The sequence below is a fragment of the Anopheles bellator genome, chromosome 1, assembly GCF_943735745.2.
Source record: "Anopheles bellator chromosome 1, idAnoBellAS_SP24_06.2, whole genome shotgun sequence".
In the NCBI taxonomy this organism is placed as follows: domain Eukaryota; kingdom Metazoa; phylum Arthropoda; class Insecta; order Diptera; family Culicidae; genus Anopheles; species Anopheles bellator.
Genome location: NC_071285.1, coordinates 39,216,658 through 39,242,609, shown reverse-complemented (window position 1 = coordinate 39,242,609; position 25,952 = coordinate 39,216,658). Strand labels below are relative to the sequence as shown.

Genomic DNA, 25,952 nt, shown 5'->3' with positions numbered 1-25,952 from the left:
CATCTGTATAAAGGTAAGGTGTTTGTGTGGTAAAGAAGCTAGGAAATTCTGGTGTGTGCTTGTTTGTCGCTTGTCTTTTTTTCAAATGCCGGAGTAGGACACTCTTCTTTATCGTCCTTTCACCTCCCCGCCACCAGGACGTTCCAGCGTCCATTGTTGCGGCTCGCTTCGTGGAGCGCTTGGTATGGAAGCGTTTCGACCGGCTGTGGTGGCGAATGGTGAAAACAAGTATTTATTTCTGTAGCATTTTCATCTAGTAGGTCGTTCTATCAACGAGCCAGAAAGTGTGAAAACGGAACCCTAGTGTAAAGACCTTCGAACGCCGCAAGCAGTATTGGTGTCGGTTCAGCTATCAAAATTCCCCAACAATTCGAAGGTTATTGTTGCCATGTGTTCATATATATATATTTGTTTGTATATGTTTGTGTTTGCTATACGGTACGGATAATATGCGTAATATGGTTTATCTCCTTTATCGCAGCACGTATAGTACGTATATTTTATAGTGTTACATGCAATAATTGGGGATGGTAGTGATGACATAGACGTTACGGTAGATATATTCAATTCAATCGCTAATAAGTGGATTAATTTGTTTCTCTTGCTCATAAATTCACTAAAACACTTGCCACGTCGCGCCTTTAGATGCGTCCGCACGCAAGGGGAAACCATAACTTTTGTTTCTGTTTCACTATCTCTGTTGTTAGTACTTTTGTTCCCAAATGTTTGGTATGCTCCAGTGGGGGATGGTTAAATATATCTATATATTCTGCCTACCGAAATTGGCGCTACAATTGGGAAGATATAAAGTGTTTGGAAAACGGTTGCTTGTGTATAATGTTTGGTGAAAACCCAGGAAAACTCAATGCACAGTACTCAAAACGAGAGTGTAGGAACTCGGTACGAATACACAGTGCGAAAAGATGGCGCCCTCGCCGCTACCAGCGGCCCTGGGCTGATGTACAAAACTTTGTAAAATGATCTACCTCAATTCCTCGCACGTGATGTTAGCGTGCGCCCGGTACAATCCTCGTCGATTGTCCGCCTCGGTTCCGTTTGTGTCTGACTGTGTGTGTGTTTGATTATTTCACTTTTTCTGCCACTTCCGTAAACGTTTTCCTTTCGAAAATGTTTGCAATTATTCTACCTTCGTATAAAAATATGTTGCCCGTAGAAAGGTGTACTACTCATTGCGCGATTTGCTGGTTATGTGTCGATATTAATATTAACGGCATATCTCTGGAATCCATAGCGCCTTTTTGCTGGTGGTGTGTGCGGTTGGCTCTCTACTGTTTTGCGCAACTCTCTACTACACGCGACCTTAGCCGCAACAATCTACGGTATAAGAAAGTGTTCCCTCTCGTGTGTTTTTCACCACCACGAGAAACTGGCCCTAACTGATTAGCTTAACTGATTGCGGCTACTGATAGATTAGTATCATCAACGTTGCTATTCGTTTCATCTTCTCTTCGCGGTAATATGCTTGGTGTGAGTTACATGTTTCTATTATATAAAGATAAAAAATATTTGCTCTATGCACACGTGCACGCTTTATTGTTGGGTTTTCCTTGAAATAGTTTCATTTCTGTGGGGAATCTCACCCAATTTTCGGGGACTGTCTCCAAATGTGGCTTTAAGGATGCGTACTGGTCTGAAGTGGGGGGTCAGGTTATCTTAACAATACCGTTCATATGATTAATATTATTATTGTTGCTACTTCCTCGCCCTCGTCCATGGCCACCGCTCGTAGCGCGGCAAGGCTCTTCAAAGGATCCCGGACGCGTGTGCCACTAGTGTCGGTGCTTTTGCTTTTGCTAGTGCATCGCTTCACCGTTCCGCAAAATGCGGCCAACATGTGCTTATCAATCATCGTCACGACGCTCGTACAAATATAAAAGCCTGTACTCAGAAAATTGCATGTGTGCGGTGTGCCGATGTATAAATCACTATTTGATCTATAGATTGGTTCATGATAGTTGACGATTCTAAGTGTTTTTCATTCAGCCATTGCTGCCGTCAGTTGCCGTCGGTGCAAGTAGTTTACCATTGGCGTTGAAGAATTGCCTCAAAATGTAGCGAAAAATTGACGATATTATGCGCATACGTTTTTTACGCTACATAAACTGTTATGTACGGCTCACTAGGTGTCTACGCTTAGGGTGGTGGCTAATTCTTTGCTGTCTACGTGTTGATATATTAGTTCGGTCTTTTCTCCGTGCTGCTCCGTCAGTGTTCGTCCAAGTGAAGAACCAACGGTTTTGGGGATGAATGTTGCGCATGGATCAGTGGCAGGCCGGAAACCAACCCTTGCCGGCTGGAGATAGCAAGCGTTGGGAACCGTCCCGATCTGTCCTGCGGAAAGCTGTCTGTGCGCACTCCGTGCGTCCTGATGACTTGTTGATGGGCCCTATGTGGCCCTGACGGACCGGTCCTTTCCCGGTGCTTTCAATCGCTTTGCCGCGCTCTGCACCGATCCGCCCGATGGTGTTCGATCTGGCCGCTGGTCTCGTTTGTCGCGGGCGCCTTCCTTGGCGTCTGGTTGGTTGCTGTTCTGGTTGCTGTGTTTCGAGGGCTAACTTGTGGTCACGGCGACGTCGCGACGCAGACGTCGGCGTTCGGGCATCGTCCGCAACGCGCGTGCTAACACCACCGGAAGGGACCGGTCCGTCGGGGGGCCGGGAGACGATCTTTCGCCGGGACGCCTTACATGCTGAGCGTGAACTTCCACACCCGGTTCGGGCCAATCTCGGTCACGTACATGGCCGACCCGTTCGGGCAGAACGTGATCGAGTGCGGGTTCTCGAACTTGCCCCAGTGATCGATGATGGTTTCCGAGCGCGGGTCAATGGTGAAACCGCGGACCGGGATCATCGGTGAGGTTGGGCCGTTCACCGCGTACACCAGATCGCCGTAGGCGGCCACGTCGAACACGCGGCCCAGATCCGGCTCCTGGATGGTGGCCGCCTGCGTACCCTCACCGTACGACGATTGGAGCCCGGCCCGCGGACACACCACGCGCATGTTCTCCCGATCGGCCACGCAAACCATGTCCAGGTGCTCGAGCAGCGCCAACCCGTGCGGGGTCTGTAGCGACAGGAACTCGGGCGGCTGCGGAATCGTGCGGATCAGCCGGCCGGCCGCATTGTACTTCAGGAGCCGGCTGTTGCAGTACCCGTCCGCCACGAAGATCTCGCCGGTGCTGGCGATGGCGACCGCGGTCGGTTTGCACAGGTGGCTCTTGGACGAGCCGGGCTCGAAGCGACGGCCAAGCGTGATGCTCGGATAGTCCCGGCCCGGCATGAACTTGAACACCTGGTGCAGTGCCACATCCGTGAGCCACATGTTGCCGTTCCGGTCGATCGTGAGCCCGTGGGGCATGTAGAAGATCCCGGCCGCCCGCTCGTCCACCACCGAACCGTCCGCGGCCGACAGTGTCGCGATCGTGCTTTCCGGGATCGGACCGGTCGCGATCTGCTGGTAGTGGTTGCTCTCGTTGAAGCTCCTGTAAGTGTCAAGAGCAGCAGGGGATTAGGAGAGCCGAACGGGACACGGTCCACACGACTGGCCGGTGCGTTACTTACTCCGCGGTCCACGTGCGACTCGCACGGTGGAAGATGACCGGATTCCCCTGCAGGTCGATGGCGACGGCCGTGACCTGACCGAATGTGTGCTTCACCTTCGGCCAGCCCTCTACCAGCTTCGGTTTCGGGGGACTATCCAGGTGCGACATATCGACCGGAACCGGTGGACCCTGCAAGGAAACGATATTAATTAGTGACCTGTTCCCGCATTGGGCTGCGAATATGCTTTAAAGAAAATTCGTAGCAGAAGACATTTCCGTACCGTGAAGTTTCGTGATTTGATTTGTCGTTTAATTTCACACGGTTGAAGGCCAACTATATGTCGATGTTTCAAGTAATCCACAAACAAATTCTTTTCTCTGATGCCAACCAAAAAACTTATGCCAACAACTTCATCGGAGCCGAACTCGTTTCTTCATCAACAACTCGTTTCGGAGCCGAAGAACCAGTTTCAAGCCACTCTTTGGCCTCGTGTTTTGATTCAGGATCATAGTATTAGAGCCAAGTCTCATCCATAGTGATGAGTCGTCGAACAAAATCCACGTTATCATTTCGAGAAAGCTCTAAATGTTGCTGAGAAAATTGCATTCGAATGTATTTTTGTTCCATGATTGGCGAACACAGCTTCTTGAAACCCAATACTTCAGTCAAAATATTCCTTCCACTCCCCAATGAGATGCCTAGGGCTTCTACTAAATCTCTTTCAATAATTGGAAGATTTTCCAATCGGGTGTTCTGTATTTCATCTACGATTTCAGATTTCGTTACGTTTTTGGACGTCCTTGACGTTGATAGTCTTCAAGGCTTCAAGACGACTTTGAAATTCAGCAGCCCATCTTTTTACTGTATTAATTGAAGGCGAAGAGTCCTTTTACACTTTCAACGTACATTTATATATTTCCTTTGCTTTTAAACCTTCCAAAACTAAACATTCAATCACTGCACGATACTTGATTTTTTCCGTTTTAAAAAACTTACTGAACAGCCTGGTATTTACCCTTCATGGCATTCTGTGTTCATTCTTAAAGACACTTTTTATAAATCACGTCCGTCGGGGGTCTGCTAGTCTAAGCTACAACCTTGATCCTCGTAGCCATTGCATCTGCTTTGTACGAACCCGATGAAAAAACGTGCTGTGAAGTTTCCGCTTTGGAAAATTGGCTGTGTACTTTGGGTAATCAGTAACCAAGCGGCGCCATAATCAGATAGAATGAGCATCTGACGTTTTCAATTCAATCAACTCTGCTGGTCGGGGGTTTGCGCTTGGGAAACATAACATCCCAAGTCCCCTTCGCAAAGGCACACCTCGTCAGGGTCAGTCCCTTTGTTTGAACTGAAAACATCAATGTTATCTCCCCCGAAACAACGTTGCGAAGGCCAAAACAGAGTAAGATATTCGATATTAAGAAGCATATTGTTGAGGATAATTGAAAAAATCGAACCAAAAGCCGGTGTCGGTGTCACTGTTGACAACTTCATTTGATTTCCGATCATTTGATTTTTGAGCACAAACGAAATTACCCTGAGTGCATCTCCCTAATTGGCGCTCCTCTGTCCCGTGGACCCCATGGGAATAAGTGGGGCGAGGGCGGTAGCATAAAATATTTTTGCGTGGTCCACGTGCTCCGGAGCCAGTCCGTCGTCCGGAGACTCTTCGCCAACGGTTGCACTGCGTAATTTGTGATAACGCGCCAATTATCGATTGGCCGGCGTTTCGCGTCCAAACCCGCAAAACCGGTTGCGCTCTGCGTGACGCAACTTGGCACAACGGCACCGGCTTGGGTCTTACGTGTTTTGAAAATCGCAAACCGAAAAGCTGCCCCCTTGGTGCTGGCAAATGGCCCCGGGCAACGCAATATATTTCCCAACAAGGTTTGCGGAAAGTTTGCTGACCGTGAAGCACCGTGAAGGACGAGTAAGTAGCGGGCCACTTTCCGACATAAGGGTCATCTCTTCTTCGCGGGTCACTGCGTCGCTAGTTTTCCAGAAACCAAGTCCAAATCAACTACCCCCGTGTGTGGCGGGACTCTTCTGAGGACTAACGACGCCGGGAGATCGAAAAATGTGCCATTAGAAAACGAACCTCGGCAGAGGCCCGGACTGCTGTGGTGCTGGGGGAAACCATTTCTGGCATTTGTTGACAGGATTTTCGGTAGCTATTTTTGTCAGGTACACTACAAAAATCCACCGCCGTTTCGCGGTGGCCGCATCCTTCCAAGAATGTACCGCGCGCGCACAGGAGCCTTTGGTAGCCCCGGGGGGAATAGGGAATGCGTGCGACGTGCGACTGACGCACTCGATGCCTAATCCATAATACGACGATGAAGGATCTTTTGAGTGGCACAAAGCACGCACACGCGAACAGCACATTCTTCCGGAGGCGCGAAGCTCAGCGCGGGCCGCGAGCTTCGGCGGAATCTCTCGCAATCCCGATTGTTACGTCGTACTTTCGTTATTAATTCTCAGAAACTCAGGGGATGAGCCCGCACTTTCCGACACACGTTGGCTACAGGACCACAACAACAACGGACGGAGCCACGTGCCTTTTGTGTTCGGAGCGAGGCTTATGTCCACAATCGGGCCAATGTGACCGTCACCGACCGAATGGCTAAGGATTCATGGGGAGGCCACCGATTCCGGGTTCCATCGGATTCCGGGGCCATCGTGGTTTTATTTCCATGTTTCGCATGTTCAGGGCTGGCGTTGTTCCGGGAGACCGTCGTGGCCGTCTGCCTGGTTCCCCCGAAAAAAAAATGAATAATGGCCCCACAAAAGTACCAACCGGTACCAAATTTTGGAGTTCGCGCGCCAGATTAATGTGGGCATCTGCAACCAGACCGGGAGGTTCCCGGTTCCGGAGGGCAATTATTCATTCATTTCATTGCTGCCCATGGGTTGCGCGTGTTGTTTATCGCGCCACTGGTCGCTTTTAACCGAAATGGCCGACGGAGCACTTTATCACATCTCATGTGGCACTCCAGCTTTAATGCCCTTTTCTCGAACCATTAAGCAAAGTGTTTGCGGAACGTAAACGGGTTTGGCTTTGGCTTGGTGGCCTTTTGGTCCTGTTTTTGACCACCTTTTATCGACCGGAACTGGGTCCTCGGTACTGGGGGTCCATTCCGGGAAGTACGATTTTAGTGCGACACATTGAACAGTAAACCGAAGTTACTGCTTCAAACTACTAGGTTGTTCATTAAACTCGGAGGCTCGATAAGAAAAACACATTTTATGGTATGAAATACACTTTAATATTCAGTATGGGCTTCCTACACTTGTTCCAAAATCCATCCCTGAAGCGAGAAACTGGAAAGGCTTCAAAAAAGGCTTCTACAGCTATTATGACGTCATCATTTGATGAAAAACGCTTTCCAAGCACAATTTAGTTTGTGTCTGAAAACAGATGAAAGTCGCTAGGGGCCAAATCTGGTGAATACGGTGGATACTTCAACAGTTCGAACTTTAATTCATGGATTTTTGCCATTTTCAAATGCCCTTGTCCTGATGAAGGAGGATGTTTTTCTTCTTTAAACCGGGTTTTTTTACGAATTTTCTGTTTTAGTTGGTCCAAAGAGTTACAAAAATAATCCAAATTTTTTTGTTTTACCAGTTTGCAAGTATTTCGCTAACAAAATTTCATTCCCATCCCAAAAACTGATGCTAACTAATGCTTTTTGGCGATTTCAGGGCTTCAAGATCACGCCACTCCGTAGCCACTTGTTTTGATTCAGGATCATAGTGGTAGACCCATAGTGATAATTCAGTGCACAAAATCTACTTTATACTTTAGAAAAAGCTCAACGTGTTGCCGAGAATGTTGCATTCGAATGCGTTTTTGTTCCCTTTTTAGCAAATGCGGCACGCAACAGCTTCCTGAAACCCAACACTTCAGTTAAAATATTGGTTATACTGCTCAATGAGAATCCTAGACCTCATACTAACTCTCTTTCAGTTATTTGACGATTTTCCAATACAATATCCTATATTTTTTCTACGATTTCAGGTGTTGTGTCTGTTTTTTACGTTTTTGACGTTTACGTTTACGTATCTCCTTTGCTTTTCAACTTTCAAACATAAAAATTTATGTTGTGATAAGTCATTAAGATCCTTGATTTTTTCAATTGTAAAAAATACTGTGACATGTCGATACTAAATGGCTTGTAAAAAAAATTAAGAAATCGATTGAAATGAAACTTCGCATACGTTCATATGAAGAGTGTACTAATATAACAAAAAAATTGACCTCGAAGTAGCACCCACTGTTATCGAGGCTCCGAATTTAATGGACAACCTAGCTCTCAACTCCGTTTGCGGCACCGGTTGGTGAAGGGATAATGAGTCACAAGGGCGCGTACAAAATGGTTGAGTGTCGACGTCCATCTCCTCCGAGGCGTGACCATCTCGGGCACGGGCATTTTATGCTCCGTGCTTATGAGCTCCCAAAAAACAGCGCCCAAATCCGGCAGCGTCACAGGGAGCCCCATTACGCACGTTTTGCGCCCAACATAATTTCGCACGCATATGCACGTCGGTTTCGGCAGGCTCGTGCGCCTTGCGGCAATTAGTCTCGATGGCCGAACGCAGCCTTGGCGCTTGGCAAAAATTATCTTTCAATCATGGAAGCCGCGAGGTCCTAGCCCCGGGCCAGGACGCGGTAGTGCAACCGCGCACTCAAATTTACCCGGTCCGCGTAATAACCACTTAAGCACGTTCCGGGTTGCCCTCTCCCGGGGGCTGTGTGCCGGGAGTTGAAATCATAAACCCAGCCCCGGGGCGTGATGGGTGGACGCCGGGCATGTGCGCAGCCAGCGCCATCTAGCCGCACAATTTGGTAATTCGGTTTTCGGCTGACACTTTCTGACTATTAACAGCGTGTTATTGGCAATATGGCTTCGCGCCATAAATCATGGCTCGGCATCGGTGTATGTGTTCGTAGTGCGACCATTAATCACATCCGGGGCCGCCCGAGGGCGGTGTGGTTTGATTTTGACTTTGAGGTTCCTAGTTGGCCGACGCACCCAAAATATGTATTTGATTATTTGACAGGATTATGAAATGATGGATTAAAGCGCAGGTGGTCCCTAAGCCCAGTCCCTAACCCCTTTCCGTTGCGCTGGTCCCCGAGTGTCTCCTTGGTTCCGGGCCAACCGCGAACATAGATCGGTCACACATCACTTAGAAGTTGGTAATGAAGAAACTTTCCCGAAACGATTCTCCGAGACTCAGCCCGAGCACCCCGAGCAAGCTCTCGGTGTCTTCCTATCTGGCCAAAGGACCGCTTTTGTCAAAGTTTCGCACGAAGCCCGCCAAGAATATTCATAGAAGCCCGATGAATCTCCGTCCGCCCCGAGGTTAGGTCGCTTTTTTGAGGTGCTCACCGTACGCCGGTTGCGAAGCAAATCTCGGCTCGCCTCCGATCGATCTTCTCGCCCGTGGCGGGGGGTCACTGGTGTCAAAGCTCGTGTCACGGTTCATCTAAGTTTCGAGAACGAAGAGGCTGCTTGTGGTCGTAAGCCTTAATAGTGGTGTGCTTCGTTTGCTTCTAAGTCTGTGCCCCAAAAAGCACCCAAAGACCTACCGAGAAACTTTGGACCACCCGAGCCGAGGCAAACAAAAACTTGCTCCATCGCACGGGCCATCAAATGTGGAGGCTCTATTTTATTCAGGACCCCCTGCATGTCGTCCAGTGACAGCAAACTCCATTACTCGCTCTGGAGAGTGTGACACAGTGACCCAGGGCCTTTAGTGGTCCACGATGGCCACCCATCGTCTCTGTCTCGGTCTCTGGGGGAAGGACTTCACAACCACAAACGAAGCCCCCAAATCTCGGTCCCTTCAAAGAAAACTGCTGGCCACTGCGGGGCTCCCCGGCGTACCCACAACTAACCTCTGCCTAAGAAATCCGTTAACTTTCAATTCATGGCCTAGATTCTTTGTCCAGCCGGGTCGGCGATTGGTGGCAGACGGGCCAGCAGCGAGGTCTGCGGACCAGTATCAGGACCCTGCGAGCTTGAGAAGTCGGAAAACAAGCAAAGAAATGGGACCGGAGGCACGGAAGCGGAATTTGCATTTGCGAGAAATACCGCATAACCGGCCCGGTCCGATGCGGTCGTCAGGATGGATGTCCTTTTGATGTGAGCTTCGATTCCTACAGTAGACTGCTATCGCTGCCGCCTACGGGTTGGGATTCGTTTTCCGGACCGGAATCCATGTTCTGTGTTTGGAGTTGAGTTGGATTCAATTGAATTGAGACCTGTCTTGAATTCAATTGAATTCACTGGGACCCGAGTTGTGCATGCAATTCCCAATGGAGTGAAGTGGAAGCGACCGATAATAAAGGATTTCAAAATATTGTGCAGAACGCAACAAGCGGCCTCGAATGTCATTAATGACGGGCACAGCACACGCCAACACCGTATCCAATTAGCCAATCGGTTAACATCGGTGGCTGATGGTGTGGCCCAAAATCTAATTTGCAGCTCATCGGCTGGTGGTCCCGCGACCCACGGCTAAGTATGCGAAAGTGCAACATCAATTATGTCACTGTGTGCCAGAAGAGAGACGCACTCCGAGAGACCTCCATGCCGGGAGTCGCTGTTCCGGCCATGCAGGGCCGTCCATAGACTTCCGCGGCGAGCATGAATTATGCAGGCCCAAGATGGATGCTCTGATTACGGTACCGACCCCTGGACGGGGCCAGGCTCTATTGGGGAACATAAATTGTTGGGGATAAAATGGGGCAGAAGGCACGGGGTAATTGAAGAATCCTGAGCCCTGAACCAGGCGAGCGGAATTCTAATGCGCCGCGGTGCGCTCTGGAATCAAACGAACCGAGCGACCGAGGCCAGTGCTTGAGACGTACCACACCTTCGGGAAGTTAGTCGAATCGGAAATTAATCTATATTTATGACGGCTTAGAGAGTGCTTATTTAGAATGCAAATCGATACATAAATGGAGCTCCAGAAACCCCCCAGAGACTCCAGGCCATTCCGGATTCCGTGGCATCTCATCAGCCATTATGCTTTGTTTACTGGCAGCATAATACACCGTGGACGCCGATGAGTAGGAGCCGATAGCACTCGACACCGATCGATGATCATTGTTTTGGGGCATAACCGCATCCCCATTCATCGCACCGAGTTCACGAAGAACAATAGAACCCAGGGCGGAGGAGATTCCAATTTTAGAGCGTACAAAGTACTTACCGCCTCGTCGGCCATCTCTTGCCCACCGGCCGCACCGCCCGAGCTGAGCGTGTCCTCGTAGGCTCGTTCGGCGAACAGGTCCCTCATGCGCTTGAAAAACCCGTCCGCCAGCAGGATGTCGGTGTCGCGCGGCACCGTGTACGAGTTGACGCCAGCGAGGACCACCACCATCAGCAGCAGTAACGGTGGTACCGCGCACAGGGTCCCTCTCATCCGCAGGACCTTCGGAGTCGGCCCCGCCATTAGGCTGGCTGCTGGAGGATGCCGCTACGGGGTACCGAGCAGGAAGATAGCAGGGGCACCGTGTGTATTCCCCCCGCTGGATGCTGGAGTCCAGGGACACCCAGGGAACGGAAAAGAAACAGTTTGAAGGAAAAGTTAAAAATAATTTCCAACACAAAGGGATAAACTCTCCTCCGGGCGCATTCCTTCTGGGGTGTGAACATACGAACACAAGGGTTAACTCGTATGCTCCATATGTTGGATTACGGTCCGGTACGTTCGTTCCCGTTCTCCGTTACACTAGCCACGCACACAAGTCCTCGAAGTCCTCGGAATGCCAATGCGTTAGCAACACCAATAGACAGTTACTTACGGGTCCGGTCCGAGTCTCGGCGCGGATAGGATGGACACGAAACGGAAGCCACGGGCCGTGGACTGAAGTCGACGGAATCAGTCAATATCCGGCACTAGGCCGCGCCGTGCCATGGCTTTTTTCGGTGGTTCAGTTCTTTGTACTGTTTGCTCACTTCCTTGCACGGTTCGCTTCACTTCCGCGGAGCGCTGGTGCTCCAGCGAAACACACAGAAATTCTTCACGCCTTTGCCAGACAACACCCGTCACCCGTCCAGCTTAAGGTGATGTATATCCTTCGAAGCCCTTCCAACGTCTGCCGACGGACGGTGAGCCGAAGGAAACTTTTCTCCTCTACACGCGCAGTCCGCCCGTGTTTAGATAACAGCGTTCGTGAGCTGTGTGTGACAGCGGCCAGAAGCGTTTGTGAAGAAGTCTAATAACACGTACACCACGACCCGGAGCGTTATGTTGAGGAAAAGCAAAACATTGGGTTTTATTTTACTCCCCAACGTGTGTTTTATACAGTCGGCTTCGGTAGGGTTGTGTTAGTGAATTGGCCGGTGTGCAGGTGTGTGTGCCGTCTGCAACGAGCATAGTTCGAAACCACTTTCGGCGAGCTTTCGGAAATATTTACGGTCCACTACAGGGTGGATCGAGATGCACCTATTTCAGTTTCATTTCATTACAAACCAAATAATAATAGTATTTTTGGTTGAACCAAATTATCGCAATAAATAACCCCGAATCATAAGGCTTATTATGATCATAAGACTGTTCATAGGTTCTAAGATTCTATTTTGTTGACTAAAGACAGTCGAAATGGAGCTTATTCCCTTCAAACCACTCGGAAGCTCCCGGAGTGTTCAGCAAACGTTCAACGAAAAGCTTTTCATTCGTAATTTAAAAGCTTTACAAACATTTCAGTAACAAAAAGGGTGCTTTATGAAATACTGATCGCTTGTATTCAATTGTTGGTGCAATGTGAATCAACAAAAAAAAAAACATTTGAATATAATATTTAACTCGAACGTTTTTTGATCCGTTAAAATTCTAACAAATTTCAACATTTTTAAACCATCTTAATCTTGGCAAACTCATGACCAATGCGTCGTATTCCAACCCCTTTAATTAGTTGTGTATTTTTATGACACTATCAAAGTGGAGATAATTAGTTTCAGGATGTTATGCTGACGTGAACCGCTTCACAGTTCCGGTATTTCCACATGACCGTTCAAGCCCAATTTATGCTCACCTATCGGACAACTATCACATTGCGCACCTGTTATCCCGTACCGTTTCGTTCGCCATAATCCAACGTGAGGGCGATAACGTTATTTGCATACGAACGGAGAGGGATATAAAACGTCGACGGCCACGTGCTGCGACGGTAATAGCAGACCCTCGAATGACGTAGCGCACTGCTCGAACCATATGGAACGATGGAAAAATTGGTTTCAAATTTCTCGTCCCCAAACGAGGACACTGGAGACGCCCCAGAGTATGAGAGGATATACGGGTCCCTGCGGAAAATCGGCTGTAATGGAGACGCCCCGAGGCAATGGAGGCGCCTGGTGATTGGAGCCCGCCGACAGGCGGGAACTCGAAATTGCGTCGCACGCTTCCGTCTCGTTATTTCAATTCTCTGTACTAAACTCACTTGACTCTGAGCAGCGCCACGTGCACACCGTACTTTGCACCGTTTTTCCTTACATGCGTTTTGGTCTCTGTTTCCGTTTCGGATTTCACAACTCTTTCACCGAACAGCACACCGTTATATAAATCGAACCAAATCGAACAGAACACTCGCGGTAACTCGAAAAGTGCCACTGCCCACCGCTGCGGTCCGGCAATTTTGTTTGCCGTGAAGCAAATGATTCGAACCACCGTTCGCCACGCCGGTTTTGTTCACCGCGATTCGATTGCTGCCAGCAACAAGGCGCAACAACAAGACAGGGCCTGGCAAGCGTTTGACCTACCGTTGACGTGCGCGTGTATGCGTGTGCGAGAGTAATGTGGCTCTGCTGTTGACATGCTAAACAGGGGACCGATTTTGCCACCGTTTTGGGCTCAACGAAGCATCGCAGCTTAGCCTCTGCCTGCCACGCGCGCGTGTGTCGTGCCGTAGGATTATCGCTGCCACCGTGGAGCCTGACCCACTGCCGAGTGCGCACGTTGTTAGACCTTTGTGCCGCGGCCACTTAACACGCTGTTAATCCGATGCCTGTTGCTACCGGGGACACGTTTCTCCGTTCTCAACTCCTTTTATTTGCCATTTATTCTTTGACTCTAATCTATATCCTTTCAGGATGTATAGCGATTTTTCGGATAAACCATTTTTCAAATGTCTTTTTTCACTAAATTTACCAAACTGTAAGCACGATTTTCTGCTAATTAATTTGTTTCAAATTGATTTTGTTTTGAACATTGCGACAAATTCGACAAGCATTCGTTCGTCAATACATCATTAACATGTCTGATTCGGGAACTCGAAAAAACTGAAACTGTGGCGAATGATGCTGAAGTGAAGTAATTAGTAAAATGTAGAACAAATGTTCGGGCGATGTTGCAAAGATTAGACGAGCCGTTTAAAGAATTCTTCCAAAAAAACTTCTAATGTGACAGAACTTTTGATCATAAACTCATCAAGAAAAGTTAAGTGAGCTCTTTAATCAACAGATACAGTCATCTGGGGCCGTTGCTACTCCCTAGTCCATAAATTCCACTTCAAAAAACAGGCTGCGTCTTATAAAAATTGAATGCATAATTGAAAAAAATTAGAAGAAATTGAAGAGTATATTTAGAAGAGAAGCGAAAAGATGAAAAAAATTTTATCAAAATTTAAATTCAGTACTATGCTTATAATGTCTGTGCCCTTTCTTCAAAGAATGTATAACATTACATTTTTTACTATTTCAACACGTTTACATTGATCTTTCCAATGGTTGTTTCAACCGACATCTCGGTTTTCAACTGCAAATTTGTTATCCTTAACTTCGGAACAAGAATATTTATTATGGAAAAACGGAATAAAATGGTGTACAGAAGAATCGGGCAATAAATATTGATTCAGGACATTGATACGACAGACGACTTCAAAGATGCCGTATGTATGCCGGATCTTGGGCTACGGTACTTACGGAGTAACGTTACGTTACTGTTCCTTCAGCAATCGTTTCGACCGAGATTTTTATGGTTATTATGGTCCTTGCATAAAGCGCACTATGCGGCGCAATTTAAAACTGCATGTGGCCGGACCAACTTTTCTCATTAATTTCTTTACCCTTCTACCGTCCATTGTATTAAAGCTCTGTGGGTCGGTTTCACTCCTGCAGTCCGTCTGGGTTTACTGTTTTATTTAATGGCATAACTTTAAAACACACAAACACACACACACTATCCAGCTCTAAACAGCTCAACATGGTATCCGCTTCGGTCTGACCACTTTCCCCTGAATCCACTCACCGATGCATTCCCACGGAACGAGTAAAACTCAACTTTGTCGCCTGTAAAAACCACTACGGGGGAATCCCGGGCCTTAGAGCCCCGCGGGGAACCTAGTGCTGTACTTTAAAATATTAGTTTTCTTTTTATATATTTAATTAACCTTCGCTTCCACCGGTTTTGCTTTGAGTGCTTCGGATCGTTTTGCACTTATGTGTGCTGTTGGCGTCTGCATGGTTCTCTTCCGATTGGAGCAGATAGGTGCGCTGTAAAATGTAAGTCTATAAATCGTTTGGTCTCCCGATTAGGTTTGGGGTAAAAGCTATTCCACCCTTCTGCTCACTGGCGCTTAAGCGGCACGGTTATTTTGATTGTTATTTGTTGGCTCAGATCGGAAGCAATCTCGGATGTTGAATTGAAATTGTTATTAAACGAACGGTCCCGAAGGAAAGAATGATCACCGGTGCCTTCTTCACCGGAATCGTTGCTTTAGATTCTGGAATCGGTTTACCTTTGGCAACAGTGAGGACGAAGTAGTACCACTTCTATTAATACCTATGGAATGCCATTTTCACGCCTGCTCGGGGTTCTGCTTGGTCGGAGTTTTGATGAAAATGTGACTAGCCGTGCGAAGAGGAGGATGTTTCTGATCAATATTCATAGGCGCCTGAAATTGTTTTGGTTGTTCACAACACCGGCCGCGTCAACAATACGACCGCTTGCGTAGGTTAGGCCGTCTCCCAGTCCCACGTCGGTTGGGTCCAGATGTAGCCCGTGTTCGTCATGGAGCAGTACGCGTTGTAGTACCGTCCGGGCGATCTGCCGAGTTCGTAGTAGTAGTAGAGCGAAGGAGAGAACTTTAGTATGGCCACAGCCCGCAGCCAACCCGCAGTTTTCCACGACGAAAACCGGGAAAAGCCCCTAGTGAAAGTTCATGGACGAGTTGCACTTACCTGCAGTACGACCACTGCGGACATCGGCACCGGAACAGCTGTTGGAATTCCTCCTTGCACACCTCGTTCCACCAGCAGGTACGCTGTCGGTGTTTGGAAGCAGAAATATTGCAGGTGAAATATTTCACCACGATTCTGGTCGTGAGGCGGAGACCATCATGCCGAAGTAAGGTGGTCTCCAGGTCGGAAACCGTTCGCAAAGACAGGGAAAGTAATAAATTTTCCACATAGTTAAGCTCACGGAGGCGGAAGTTTTGTGGAAACTTCCCACCGCACCATCACGTGCCCCGCAATGATGTGTCGCGCCCAAGAGGTGAACGGCCAAAGTTTCCCCGAAAACCCGAACCCTGCCTGTCTGTCTGTTGTCGGTCTGTCTGCCGTGGCAGTCGAAAGGTTTGGGCGCTTCTCGGAAGCGCAAAAACCGCCACGCGGACCGTTCCGGGTTAATGAAGTTAAATAAAAGATTCGTAACACGGCGCGCTCGGAAACCGGGGGATGCTACAAATTATGTCACGTTGTTTTAGGACGAAGGAGTTGAGGAGCATCGGCTTTCCCGGTGCATCACGCTTGCTGCGTAATTGAATTCATCCGCTTGCGGCACTTAAAATTCAATTAAAAGCCCCTTCCCAATCCCGTGGTTCCCGTGCGCATTCCTTGGAGTGCTCTCAGAAGTCACCGCAACAGCGAGTGAGCAATTTACCTAATCGATTAAGCTCAATTAGAAAACAGACCCAAGGGGCACCACTCAGTGAAAGACGCGTTCCCAGAGCGTCGCAAGGATTCGTTCTGCGATTCATCTTAAGCTTCACCGGTGCCGGTGCTGATCTTTTCGGAGCGCATTGTCCGCGCCGTTTGAAGAACACAAACTTTGCTCAACTCCTCTCGTCTTGGCGGAGAACTCGTTGTTTTTCCCAGCAACCGGCCTACCGTAGCCTTTCGTTGGTTCGTTGAGTGAAACTTTCCCTCACGGAGCCTTCATTCGCAGCTTGCCGTTTTGCAATCGTAGCTGACGACGATCCAGCTACCGGTCCTGTCCCGAGCGCGGATCGCAACCATTTATCATCTCAATTAGTGACCCGCCTTTTTTCGACTCCGTTTCCGGTTTCCGTTTTGGGGCGCGACAACTTTTCCTCATCTTGGGGGTTTTGCGTCGCAGTTTGCGCTTTTTATTTACTCAGCGTTAAATTATCGCCATCAATGTGTTTTCTCTCCAGTTTTTTCCATCCATCACCGTGGCGTTATGAAATGTTGATGAATGGATACAAAATTTTCATCTTAACATCCATTAATCTCCGCCACGACTGCCGGCGCTTCGTCGTCGGTAACCGGGTATGTAAGCGCACCGAGCGTGGCACGCATATTTATTCGTTTATTTACTGCCCAAGAGTACATTACTGAGCCGCACCATTCAGGAAGTGGCAGACAGAATTTCCCGGAAGTGCGCGAATATTGGCACGAACAAACGACCGTGGCCGCATCCTCATCAGCGCTCGATCGATACGACGCCACGCCGAACCCCGAGGCTCGGGACGATGATTTCCTACCGGCGCGTGCCTCGTGTCCCTTCCCAAATCTGTGCGAAGAACAGTGAAGCAGCATCTGAAAGCTGGCAAAACAAACAACGGCCCCCACCACCGAAAGGATCATTTCGGAGCCACGCAGTGATGGGCACGAATAATAATTGACTATCTCGCGGATGTCCCCGTGCTGGCGGCACGCTACAAGTGTTTGTCGGAAAATTCGGCTCCGAACTGAATCGGTCGGCGACTAAGATTGATGGTGCTGATGGTGGAGCGTGCTTACCCTGGGAAAAAAAGGGGACAAAAAGAAATGTCTTCCTTCCTGCCGGCGACCGTGAAGTGAATGTAAATATTTGGCCGCAGGATACGCAGCTGATGTCGCACTTCGCAGGCTCGGCGAGTTCGGGATGCCGTCGTAAAAAGGATTGAAGTGAGGCCCGCTTTTTCGGCAGCCATCGTAAAAAATGTAAAACCCAGCCTGGGGTTCTGTGTTAATGGCCACCGGCCACCGGCCAGCATTTATGCCGAATGGCCACAAATCCGCACTTATTGCGGTTTTATTTTGTTTTGTTCAGTGTGTAGTTTTAATTTCCCTAAATCGTGCCCCAAAGCCCCCAACGTTCGGTTCCGGTGCCCCTAGTGGGGGGTCCTGCAGGGAAGGCACGGGCCACGGAAACCCATTTAGAAGGGACTCAATAGCTGGAAGGAAATTGATTTTTTTTTATTATTATAGGCCGGGGTGTTAAGGCTTTCCAGCGGATTACTTTCGTGCTCGGTGCCCTCGGGGGGGGAACAAACAAAACACACCCCGACACTAAACCGACCGCATCCGGGTCCGTTTGAACCGACAGAAAAAAAAGGTTGAGAACGACCCGGAGGAAATACAATTATTTTCCTGCCAGTCCTCTCGCTCTCTCGAGCGCGCTCTCTCTCTTTCTAGCAGCTAGCCTGTTTGGCTCGCTGTTCAAACATTTCCCATAAAACGGGCGGATGTGAAGTGAAAATTTTAATAACTGCCGGGCGCGTGAACCAACTTTTGGTCCGGATTGGAATTGAGAAAAGTTTCGGTGAGTTTGGTCCTCCTTTAAAAAAACGCTTATTTAATGGAGCCAAACTCCGATGGGGCCAGCGTGCCCCATTAGATGGGGGGCTGGCGTGGGAATTGACTGCATGAAGTGAGTGTTATTTGTTTTCTGCGCTCTGCGCCGCGTATTTAGAATGCAAATTGTGTAACTAATTTGAGAAGTTTTCGATAACTTTTCTGCTTTCCTGTGAACCGTTCATTGATGTTGTAGCCAAAATTGACTTTTGAATGGCGTCCGTTTGACACAAAATTAGCATAAAACATATTCTGCTCCATCGGAGGTCCCCAAGCAAAGTGCCCGCCACAACCAATTGATGGTGATATTAATTAAGCAAAAGTAGAACCTAGACTTATCATATCCCTTTTCGTCGCCCTTTCCGGGTGGTCGAGCCGAAAGAGCAAAAGGTTGTTACGCACGCCGCATCCGGAACACACACTCACTGGAACGGTACACCCGGGAATTTGTTGTGGCGTATCGGTTATCCTCGTCAAAGGACACCGGCGAACCGGAATGGTGAAGAAACCCGGCTACGGACCCCGACGTACGTTTCATTGAATCGTCCATCCAATCCGTCCGGCGCGGAAGAATGTGGCATTGCCGGGGCGGGTCGGGTGGGGCGTGGGAAGGGACGTTGGTATTTCAACGAACCGTGACTTTAATATCTGCTCCCTTACAGCCACCCGGTTCCGGGGCACTGTTGCGCACGTACCGCACCGACCGAACGGAGCAATGCGCAACAAGGACGAACGGACGGCCTGTTCGGGCTTCGAGCCTCCGGAAGGATACGGAAGATGAACCCGTGGGGGGGGAGCGTGCCAGATGGCACACGTGTATGGTGGTGTGGTGGTGTGGTGGGGCCAAGAAAACATACTCACCTCGGTCAGGTATCCCCGTACGCTTTGATCGGAGTAGCTGCGCTTCACGATGCGGCCCGACACTGGCCGCAGGATGGAAATTGCGCCAAACACGGCAAACGCAACCCACACCTGCCGACACAGAGAGAGAGAGAGAGAAAGAAAGAGAGAGAACGTTAGTCCTTTGGAGCAAAAGGATGAAAACCCTGGGGCCCCCCAGGAGACCCATAGCGCAGTGTGCTGCGGTGCCAGCGAATGCATTGCCTCGCGCGGGCCTTGCCCGAGTCGAGCATGTCCAATCACAGCCTGATTTCGGTTAAGCTGCTTTTATGCTTCATGATTTCGCGTGACGTCAAACCGGAAAAAGGGCCGCGGGCCCCCCCCCGAGGTTGCTAATGAAATTATCACCACGAATCCGATTGCCAAAGAAGGGATGCGGCAGCGACGTGACAATTTGTTAAGAATTTTTTTACTCTTCAAGAGTTGCGACTACAGAAAACCTGCAAACTACAGCCCGAGGAGCTGCTTCTCTCGGGAGTGTCTCTTGAGAGCTGCTCGGTGGTCGGCGCCGCAGTAACGGCATTACTTTGCCTCCAATCGTCCTGTCAATCGGGCACTAGCCCCGATGCCGAACAATGCCCGGCCCGGGCCGGCCCGGAAGTACCTCTCCCAGGTGGCGGTAATCCCCATCGGGAGCTGCGGCAGTAAATGAAAGGGTCCCGAACGTGCCGTACGTGCGGCCCGAAGAAACGGAGCTCAGAATAATGAGAGAAGAAGCCAGAAGCAAAAATAAAAAAAAACAAGGGTGGACGCTATGAAAGGACCAACGAAACTGCGCCGCAAAGCAGCAGCTTTTGCGTCTTTTTCCGTGCCCCGGTCCCCGTGGGGTCCTTGAGGATTTGGTGCCCGGCAGTGTGCCCGGCTGGCTGACACGGGACGCGAAGGTAACAAAGTGGAGGGATTTCTTTTTGTAAAGGGTTGAGCTGGCTTTCTTCTTCGCATCGTGGCGTCCTCGGGCAGAAAACGTGAAGCGGGTGCCATTAAGAAGTCGCTCCCTAGCGTTTTACACAGCCGGGGACGCGCCAGCAAGATCACGTGTGTTTCGGAGGTTCCTCTTCGGATGCCAGGACATGTTTTTTAGCCTAATGACTGATGTATTGATTTTGGGATTTATTGGAGCTCCACTATGCGCTCCTTCGTCGGGGACGGCTCAGAAGAGTACTAAAAATATCCCAAAATTTCCAAAAACCGAAACGAGAACGTGTGGTATGTGTAGACAAAATCGGGACACCACTGTAAGGCCGCGCGCCTTACGAAGTTCCGTGAGACGAACGCAAGTGTGGCTGCTGCTGATCGATAGCCGCGTCGTGTGCAGCATCAGAGTGCCTTCCGGTGGGTAAGTTATTGGTTGCCGATATTATATGATTAGCGGACCCGCGGGCGAAAAAGGATTGAAACTAATCTTGCGTCAGTCCCGGCTTACCTTTCGCAGTTGATTCGGACGCGGCATCTTTCGCCCGTGCTCCGGAATCCCGGGGTTTCAACCGAAAACCGGCCTCCAAAAACGCCGGTCCTTTTGCTCTAGTGCGTCTGTTCTCGGAATGCAATTGATGGGCCAATTGTCATCCACTTGTCGCAGGACAGCCCGATTGTTTGCTTGTCAACGGGGCGTTGTGTCTACGAACGCTGCCGCTGCCACATCACTCGGAGTGCTTCAGTCTCGGCTTGGCTCGGCTTTATCTCACCCGGAACCCGAGTGGGGTGCATCAGAGCATAACACCACCGATCCGATGCGGTCCATTTGGTAGCTCCCTCACACACGCAAACACAAACCCTTCGGCGGTGGGACGTTGGCGAGCTGACGGATTATGGAGTTGTGGCGCGAGAAAAATAAACCAATCACGACCCGCAACTTGTTGATAACGACCAAGCGGAGCTGACGACACTGACAACAACCCGGGGCTGATCAGAGCGTGACCGAACTATCAAACTACGCTTCGCACTTCACTCGATTGGCTTAACGTGTGTTTGTAAACATTTTCACAATTAAAACTGAAACCAGGCTCCACAGAACCCAAATGTAAAGGGTCAAAGGTCTAGCGCACGGGTGTCTGTGCATTCGCTGCACTTCCTTATGCGAGAAATGATGCGGATAATAAATAAATAACCGCAGCTAATCGGCAACCCGGCCTCGGTCCGGCCTGAACACGGCTCTCTAATCGGATTAGCTTCGCCCGCGATGCGTGCCGCATCATCCGGACGTCGTCTGACCGCACGCCGTCTGACCGCCGTAAATGGTGGCGTAAATAGCCGTAAAGCCGTCCACACAACAACGTCCTCCGGCCACTCCGGTTCGGTCGAAAGAAGATCGTCAACTGAACCGGCGACCGCCCGGTGCCGAAGTCCGTCCGTTAGTTCGTGGTCCTGGACCCATCAGAGAGTGAGTGAGGGAGATCACCGTATTGAGTGCAGCGTGTGCTTGGATTGCAAAATCGCGGAGCTTAAAAGTTCGTGCGATTTCTAAGCTTTCGGAAATTCAAACGGGAGCTTTGCTGATGGAGGCGCCTGGTAACGCGTACTCAGAGAAGTGCTCGATTCGAGCAGTAACGTCAACGCCATGGCATTTGAAATATCAACAGGATAAGCATAGTTTAGTGAATAATTAAAGTTTCACAGCAATTCGTTTTATTAACAAAATTATTTAAATGGAGATGTATTATTCCCCGTTTTATTATCTTTTTAAAAACTTTTATGCCATTCATTCTGGTCTTTTCTTTCGCCCCTTTTCGTTGCTCATGCTTCGCGCACGCCCCTTTTGGTTATGCATTGAGACTCACCCTAGTGGTGATTCGGACTGTTGTCTGATGCTCTGGTTTTGATGGCCACGCGACAACACATGTGCTGCGCCATTTGAATACTAATGTTCGGCCGGCGGCGACCGTTTACACGTACGGCAGTCGTCGTCGTCGTCAGTGAGGCCCCCATTAGCGAACGCTCATTTGATATGCGTTTGGCGGCTTATTTATTCCTCACGCCAGCAACGCGGGCGAAGTCAACCCGCGTTTCATCGTACACCCGGATGGTGGTCGTCGTTTTAAGGCCGACTAATGTGTAGCGAAAAAAAAATGAACACCAACTCCACACGTTCCACCACTCACACACGACGAGTCACGATGCGGCCCGATCCGAGCTGCCCTATATTGCGGGCTCTTACGTCACAACCGCCGCGTGGCTGCCAGCAGGACCAGAGAAGGTGAGCAAGATTTGCATCGACAGCGCGCCACGAAGATGCGCTCGGTGCATCCTTTTCGCACACCGAAACCGAATCGAACCGAACTGCATCGGTCAACGACCTTTCGGGTGTTGGCACCGGTCTCGACGGCTGCAGTTCCGGGTTCCGGGCACACACCGCACTGTTTCCGCTCGAGTGCACTGTTTAAGTAGTTCCTTCTTTCAGAGCAGATCAACAGCTGTTAGCAATTTAATGAAAGAATGCGAACTTATTGCGAAACGACGACCTAATTACTTTCACTGAAATGTGAGAAGCATTTTTAAATAAACCACTTTTAAAATGGCTACCTCGGGGGTGTATTTTCAACCCCAAGGGTGACCTACCGAATTCCGTTTCTGGTATTGCTATCGTGGCGAGACATTATCGGAACGTGAGAACTGCCAGCTGAACCAGCAGAGCCACGTTGCCCGGGGAGATGCTTTAATTTTGTGGCCAAAATGCAAAACAATATCCTCCTGGAGGAGCTGGATTTCCTGAAAATGATTGACATCGGCGCGTTTTGATAATTTAGACAGCTCCTGGAAGGTTGGATCTTTGCTCGACTTCGTTTAAAAATAGATTATTTCGATGAACAGATATGCGGCGGCAAATTCACAGAAACTTAATAAAGCACCCGTTCGGTGACGGTGGGAAAGGAATCTGGCCATCATAGAGACAGCTATATCTTCCTGGCAACAGTACCCATTAATGAGAGAAGCCATTACATCATTAACCCAGTGATAAGCAATCGGTGGTTCGGCTTTATTCGTCGGCCATCTCAGTGTCGGCGTTTGAGGTTATGTAATCGGATCTACGAAGCCGCAGGAGCATCGACCGAGGTCGGCACTCCGTACTCAGTCAGTGGTTCCTGCCCCGGTGGCCGAACTCCAAGGTTTTCTACGGGGGCCGTTGATCGCTCCTGTGCTGTCTCCACGTTCGCTGGTTGGTGATCAGTGGTGGCCCTGTTAGAAGGAACTCCCGACTGAAATCCCGGTAACGCTCCGGACACCAACCGGATACCGGCCGGTGAACCGAAGGCAGTCAAAATCGTTTGACCCTCCGATGGGCCCGCTTTCCGGGCATCGATAACTCCCGGCAGCGACGACGGAGCAACTGGTACACTGACCACCGCAGGTCCTGGTAGTGACGCTGGAGCGAAAACCGGGCCGATGACAGGTGACACCACGGGAACGGCTGCATAGGGAAGAACCGAAGCACCCAGCCTGGTCTTCAGCACAGGTCCCGCCACTAGCTGTGGGGTAACCACCGGGGCAGCCAGACTGATGGGGAAGAACGTCGGTGCATAGCTGCGTCCAACAAGCTGAGTGTACGCCGACCGAAATGCTGGATGCACTGGAACGATCGCCAGAGGAGCTGCGGCCTGCAGCAGTCCTGCCTCCGCTGGGAGCAATCCGACCAGAACCAGAACACACACCTGCAGAACCTGAAAGGATATTCAATAGTAATTCACTTTGGAATTCTGGCTGGACCCCGGGCGAGTATCGAGTGACCAACTTGAGACACTGCCGCCATGATGTCGAATAATGCGCCGATTGGGTGTGATCCACAAAACTGATGACCTATCCGTGGCCGACCTATGGTTTTTATAACTCCTTTCCGACGGGCCGTAGAAAGTTTCTTGGCGGGGGGTCGTCGGACATTAGGCACGGACAAACGGAGCGATAATCGACAGTGCAATCGAGTGCTCTGGAGCACGGTGGAGTTAGGTTGAATGTAAATCGGTTTTAAATCGACCAACTCGCTCGTCTGCTGTCCGTTCCGATTGTCTGGTGACCAGCGCAGGGTGTCCGTCCGACGTACGGTGCATGAATTATGCAGAATGTTCATCCAGCCCCGGTTCGATTGGTAAAGCCGAAAAATAAATCCCCAAAACTAAGCCCCAAAAACTAAAAGATTTATTCTTTTTCGTTGCGCCCTAGTTGTGGTGGCCTCCTTCCTTTCGTAACCTGTGATTGGTGGCATCGATTTCAATTTCGGGTGTTTTTTAAATATTAATTTCTCGTTACAAACACGAAGGAAGCCGAGGGAAAGAATTCTCTCCCATTCAAGTCAATCTTCACTTCCCGAAAGGGCTTGGCTCTCAATGATGCTGTGCCAGATTCGGTGTAAATATTTTACGACTTCCACCAGGCCCGGAAGCGAAAACCGGAAGGTGAACCGGGTTTTGGGTTGAGTTCCGACTGATGATCGCCCACATATGATAATCTGGAACCAACCGTTTGCTCGCGTTTGATAACAAGCCCTCGGAGTCTTGATTGGAATTTTAAGCACGCTTTGGCCTACATAAAAGAAGCTACGTGTCACCGAACCGGATTAGTCTGTCTTTGCCTGTCTTTGCCTGTCAGCGTTCGATTGATCCGTTTGATGTGATCGTCAAGCGTAATCGTCAGATATGTCATTCCGAATCGACGATAAAACCTAAGCAGGGTATTATTTTTTGATTAAAAATTAGATCGATTAGCAAAGATCCAATAGCATCAAATCCGCCCATCGAATGCGCGTGCAATATCATCAAATCCGACATCAGCCTAACTCGTCCTCCGCTTCGGGGACATCAGCAACGAGCCGTTAATTATGCCGTGCCCGGAACGCACGCACCTCGCTGTATCGTTGCCCATGGATTGCCCCCGGGTGCGTCATCATTATTGGCGGCATCGGTAAATCCATTCCCAAGGTTTACGGGTCTCATTAACAGCGCCCTGCCATGGCTTAGCTCCGGTGCTCCTCCTGGAACCGACTAAAAATAGTTTGGACAGCCGGTAAAGCGGAAGGGAAAAGAAGTCACCACACCACACGAATCCTTCCGCACCAAATTAGGCTATTTATAGGAGGGGAACAAGTTGCAGGTTGTCGAAAAGAGTAAACAACGCCATCCGTGAGGGCCACCGAGAAACCATACGTGGCGGCATGGGTTGCTAAGAGTGACCGCAAAGTGACCGGCAGCATAAAGCTTGGGATGCGATTTTCGTGAAAAGTGTTTTCGATTATAACCGATGATTTGAATTACTGAGGTACTGGTAAAATAACAATATCCACTGTTAAGTGTCCACTGAGGACCAATTATCCTTCATTGAAAGCAGTATTTTTCTCACAAACATTTAAAACATATACGAAAACCCTTGTTTGTAAAATTTATCACTGAGCTTCTTCTGAAGTCTTATGGAGACTTATCAATCAACGCACATGTTTTGCGCCGCTAAACAGCCCCATATAGTTTGCATCGCGATCCTTCGCCCTACGTGGCTGTTCCACGAAATCCGACGACCGTATGATAGGTAAAGTTATCCACTAATCTGTTGGATACTCGGTTCCATCTCGGTTCCATCGTCCGGTGTCATCGGTGAGACTCAATAGACGAGGTAAACTTCACCCGTGCCAATCCGGCAAAGTCGTGTATCGGGCAGAGGTTAAAGACACCATCGCCAGATAATGGCCACAGGCATC

General features: G+C 49.5%; 2 protein-coding genes across 2 annotated transcripts; both read right to left on the bottom strand.

The window, feature by feature from the left end:
- Positions 1 to 5: 5 nt before the first annotated feature.
- Positions 6 to 11,632, bottom strand: LOC131206604 (peptidyl-alpha-hydroxyglycine alpha-amidating lyase 2). The gene is made up of 4 exons (XM_058199220.1): positions 11,383 to 11,632; positions 10,788 to 11,113; positions 3,582 to 3,751; positions 6 to 3,502 (listed from the first exon to the last, which is right to left on the bottom strand). The coding sequence occupies exons 2-4, from the start codon at positions 11,028 to 11,030 to the stop codon at positions 2,704 to 2,706; spliced, it is 1,212 nt and encodes a 403-aa protein (XP_058055203.1). The 5' UTR covers positions 11,031 to 11,113; positions 11,383 to 11,632; the 3' UTR covers positions 6 to 2,703.
- A 3,051-nt stretch (positions 11,633 to 14,683) lies between these two features.
- On the bottom strand, positions 14,684 to 21,560 carry LOC131214932 (uncharacterized). Its single transcript, XM_058209279.1, has 4 exons — positions 20,700 to 21,560; positions 19,238 to 19,348; positions 15,758 to 15,840; positions 14,684 to 15,623 (listed from the first exon to the last, which is right to left on the bottom strand). The coding sequence occupies exons 1-4, from the start codon at positions 20,724 to 20,726 to the stop codon at positions 15,533 to 15,535; spliced, it is 312 nt and encodes a 103-aa protein (XP_058065262.1). The 5' UTR covers positions 20,727 to 21,560; the 3' UTR covers positions 14,684 to 15,532.
- Positions 21,561 to 25,952: the final 4,392 nt, after the last annotated feature.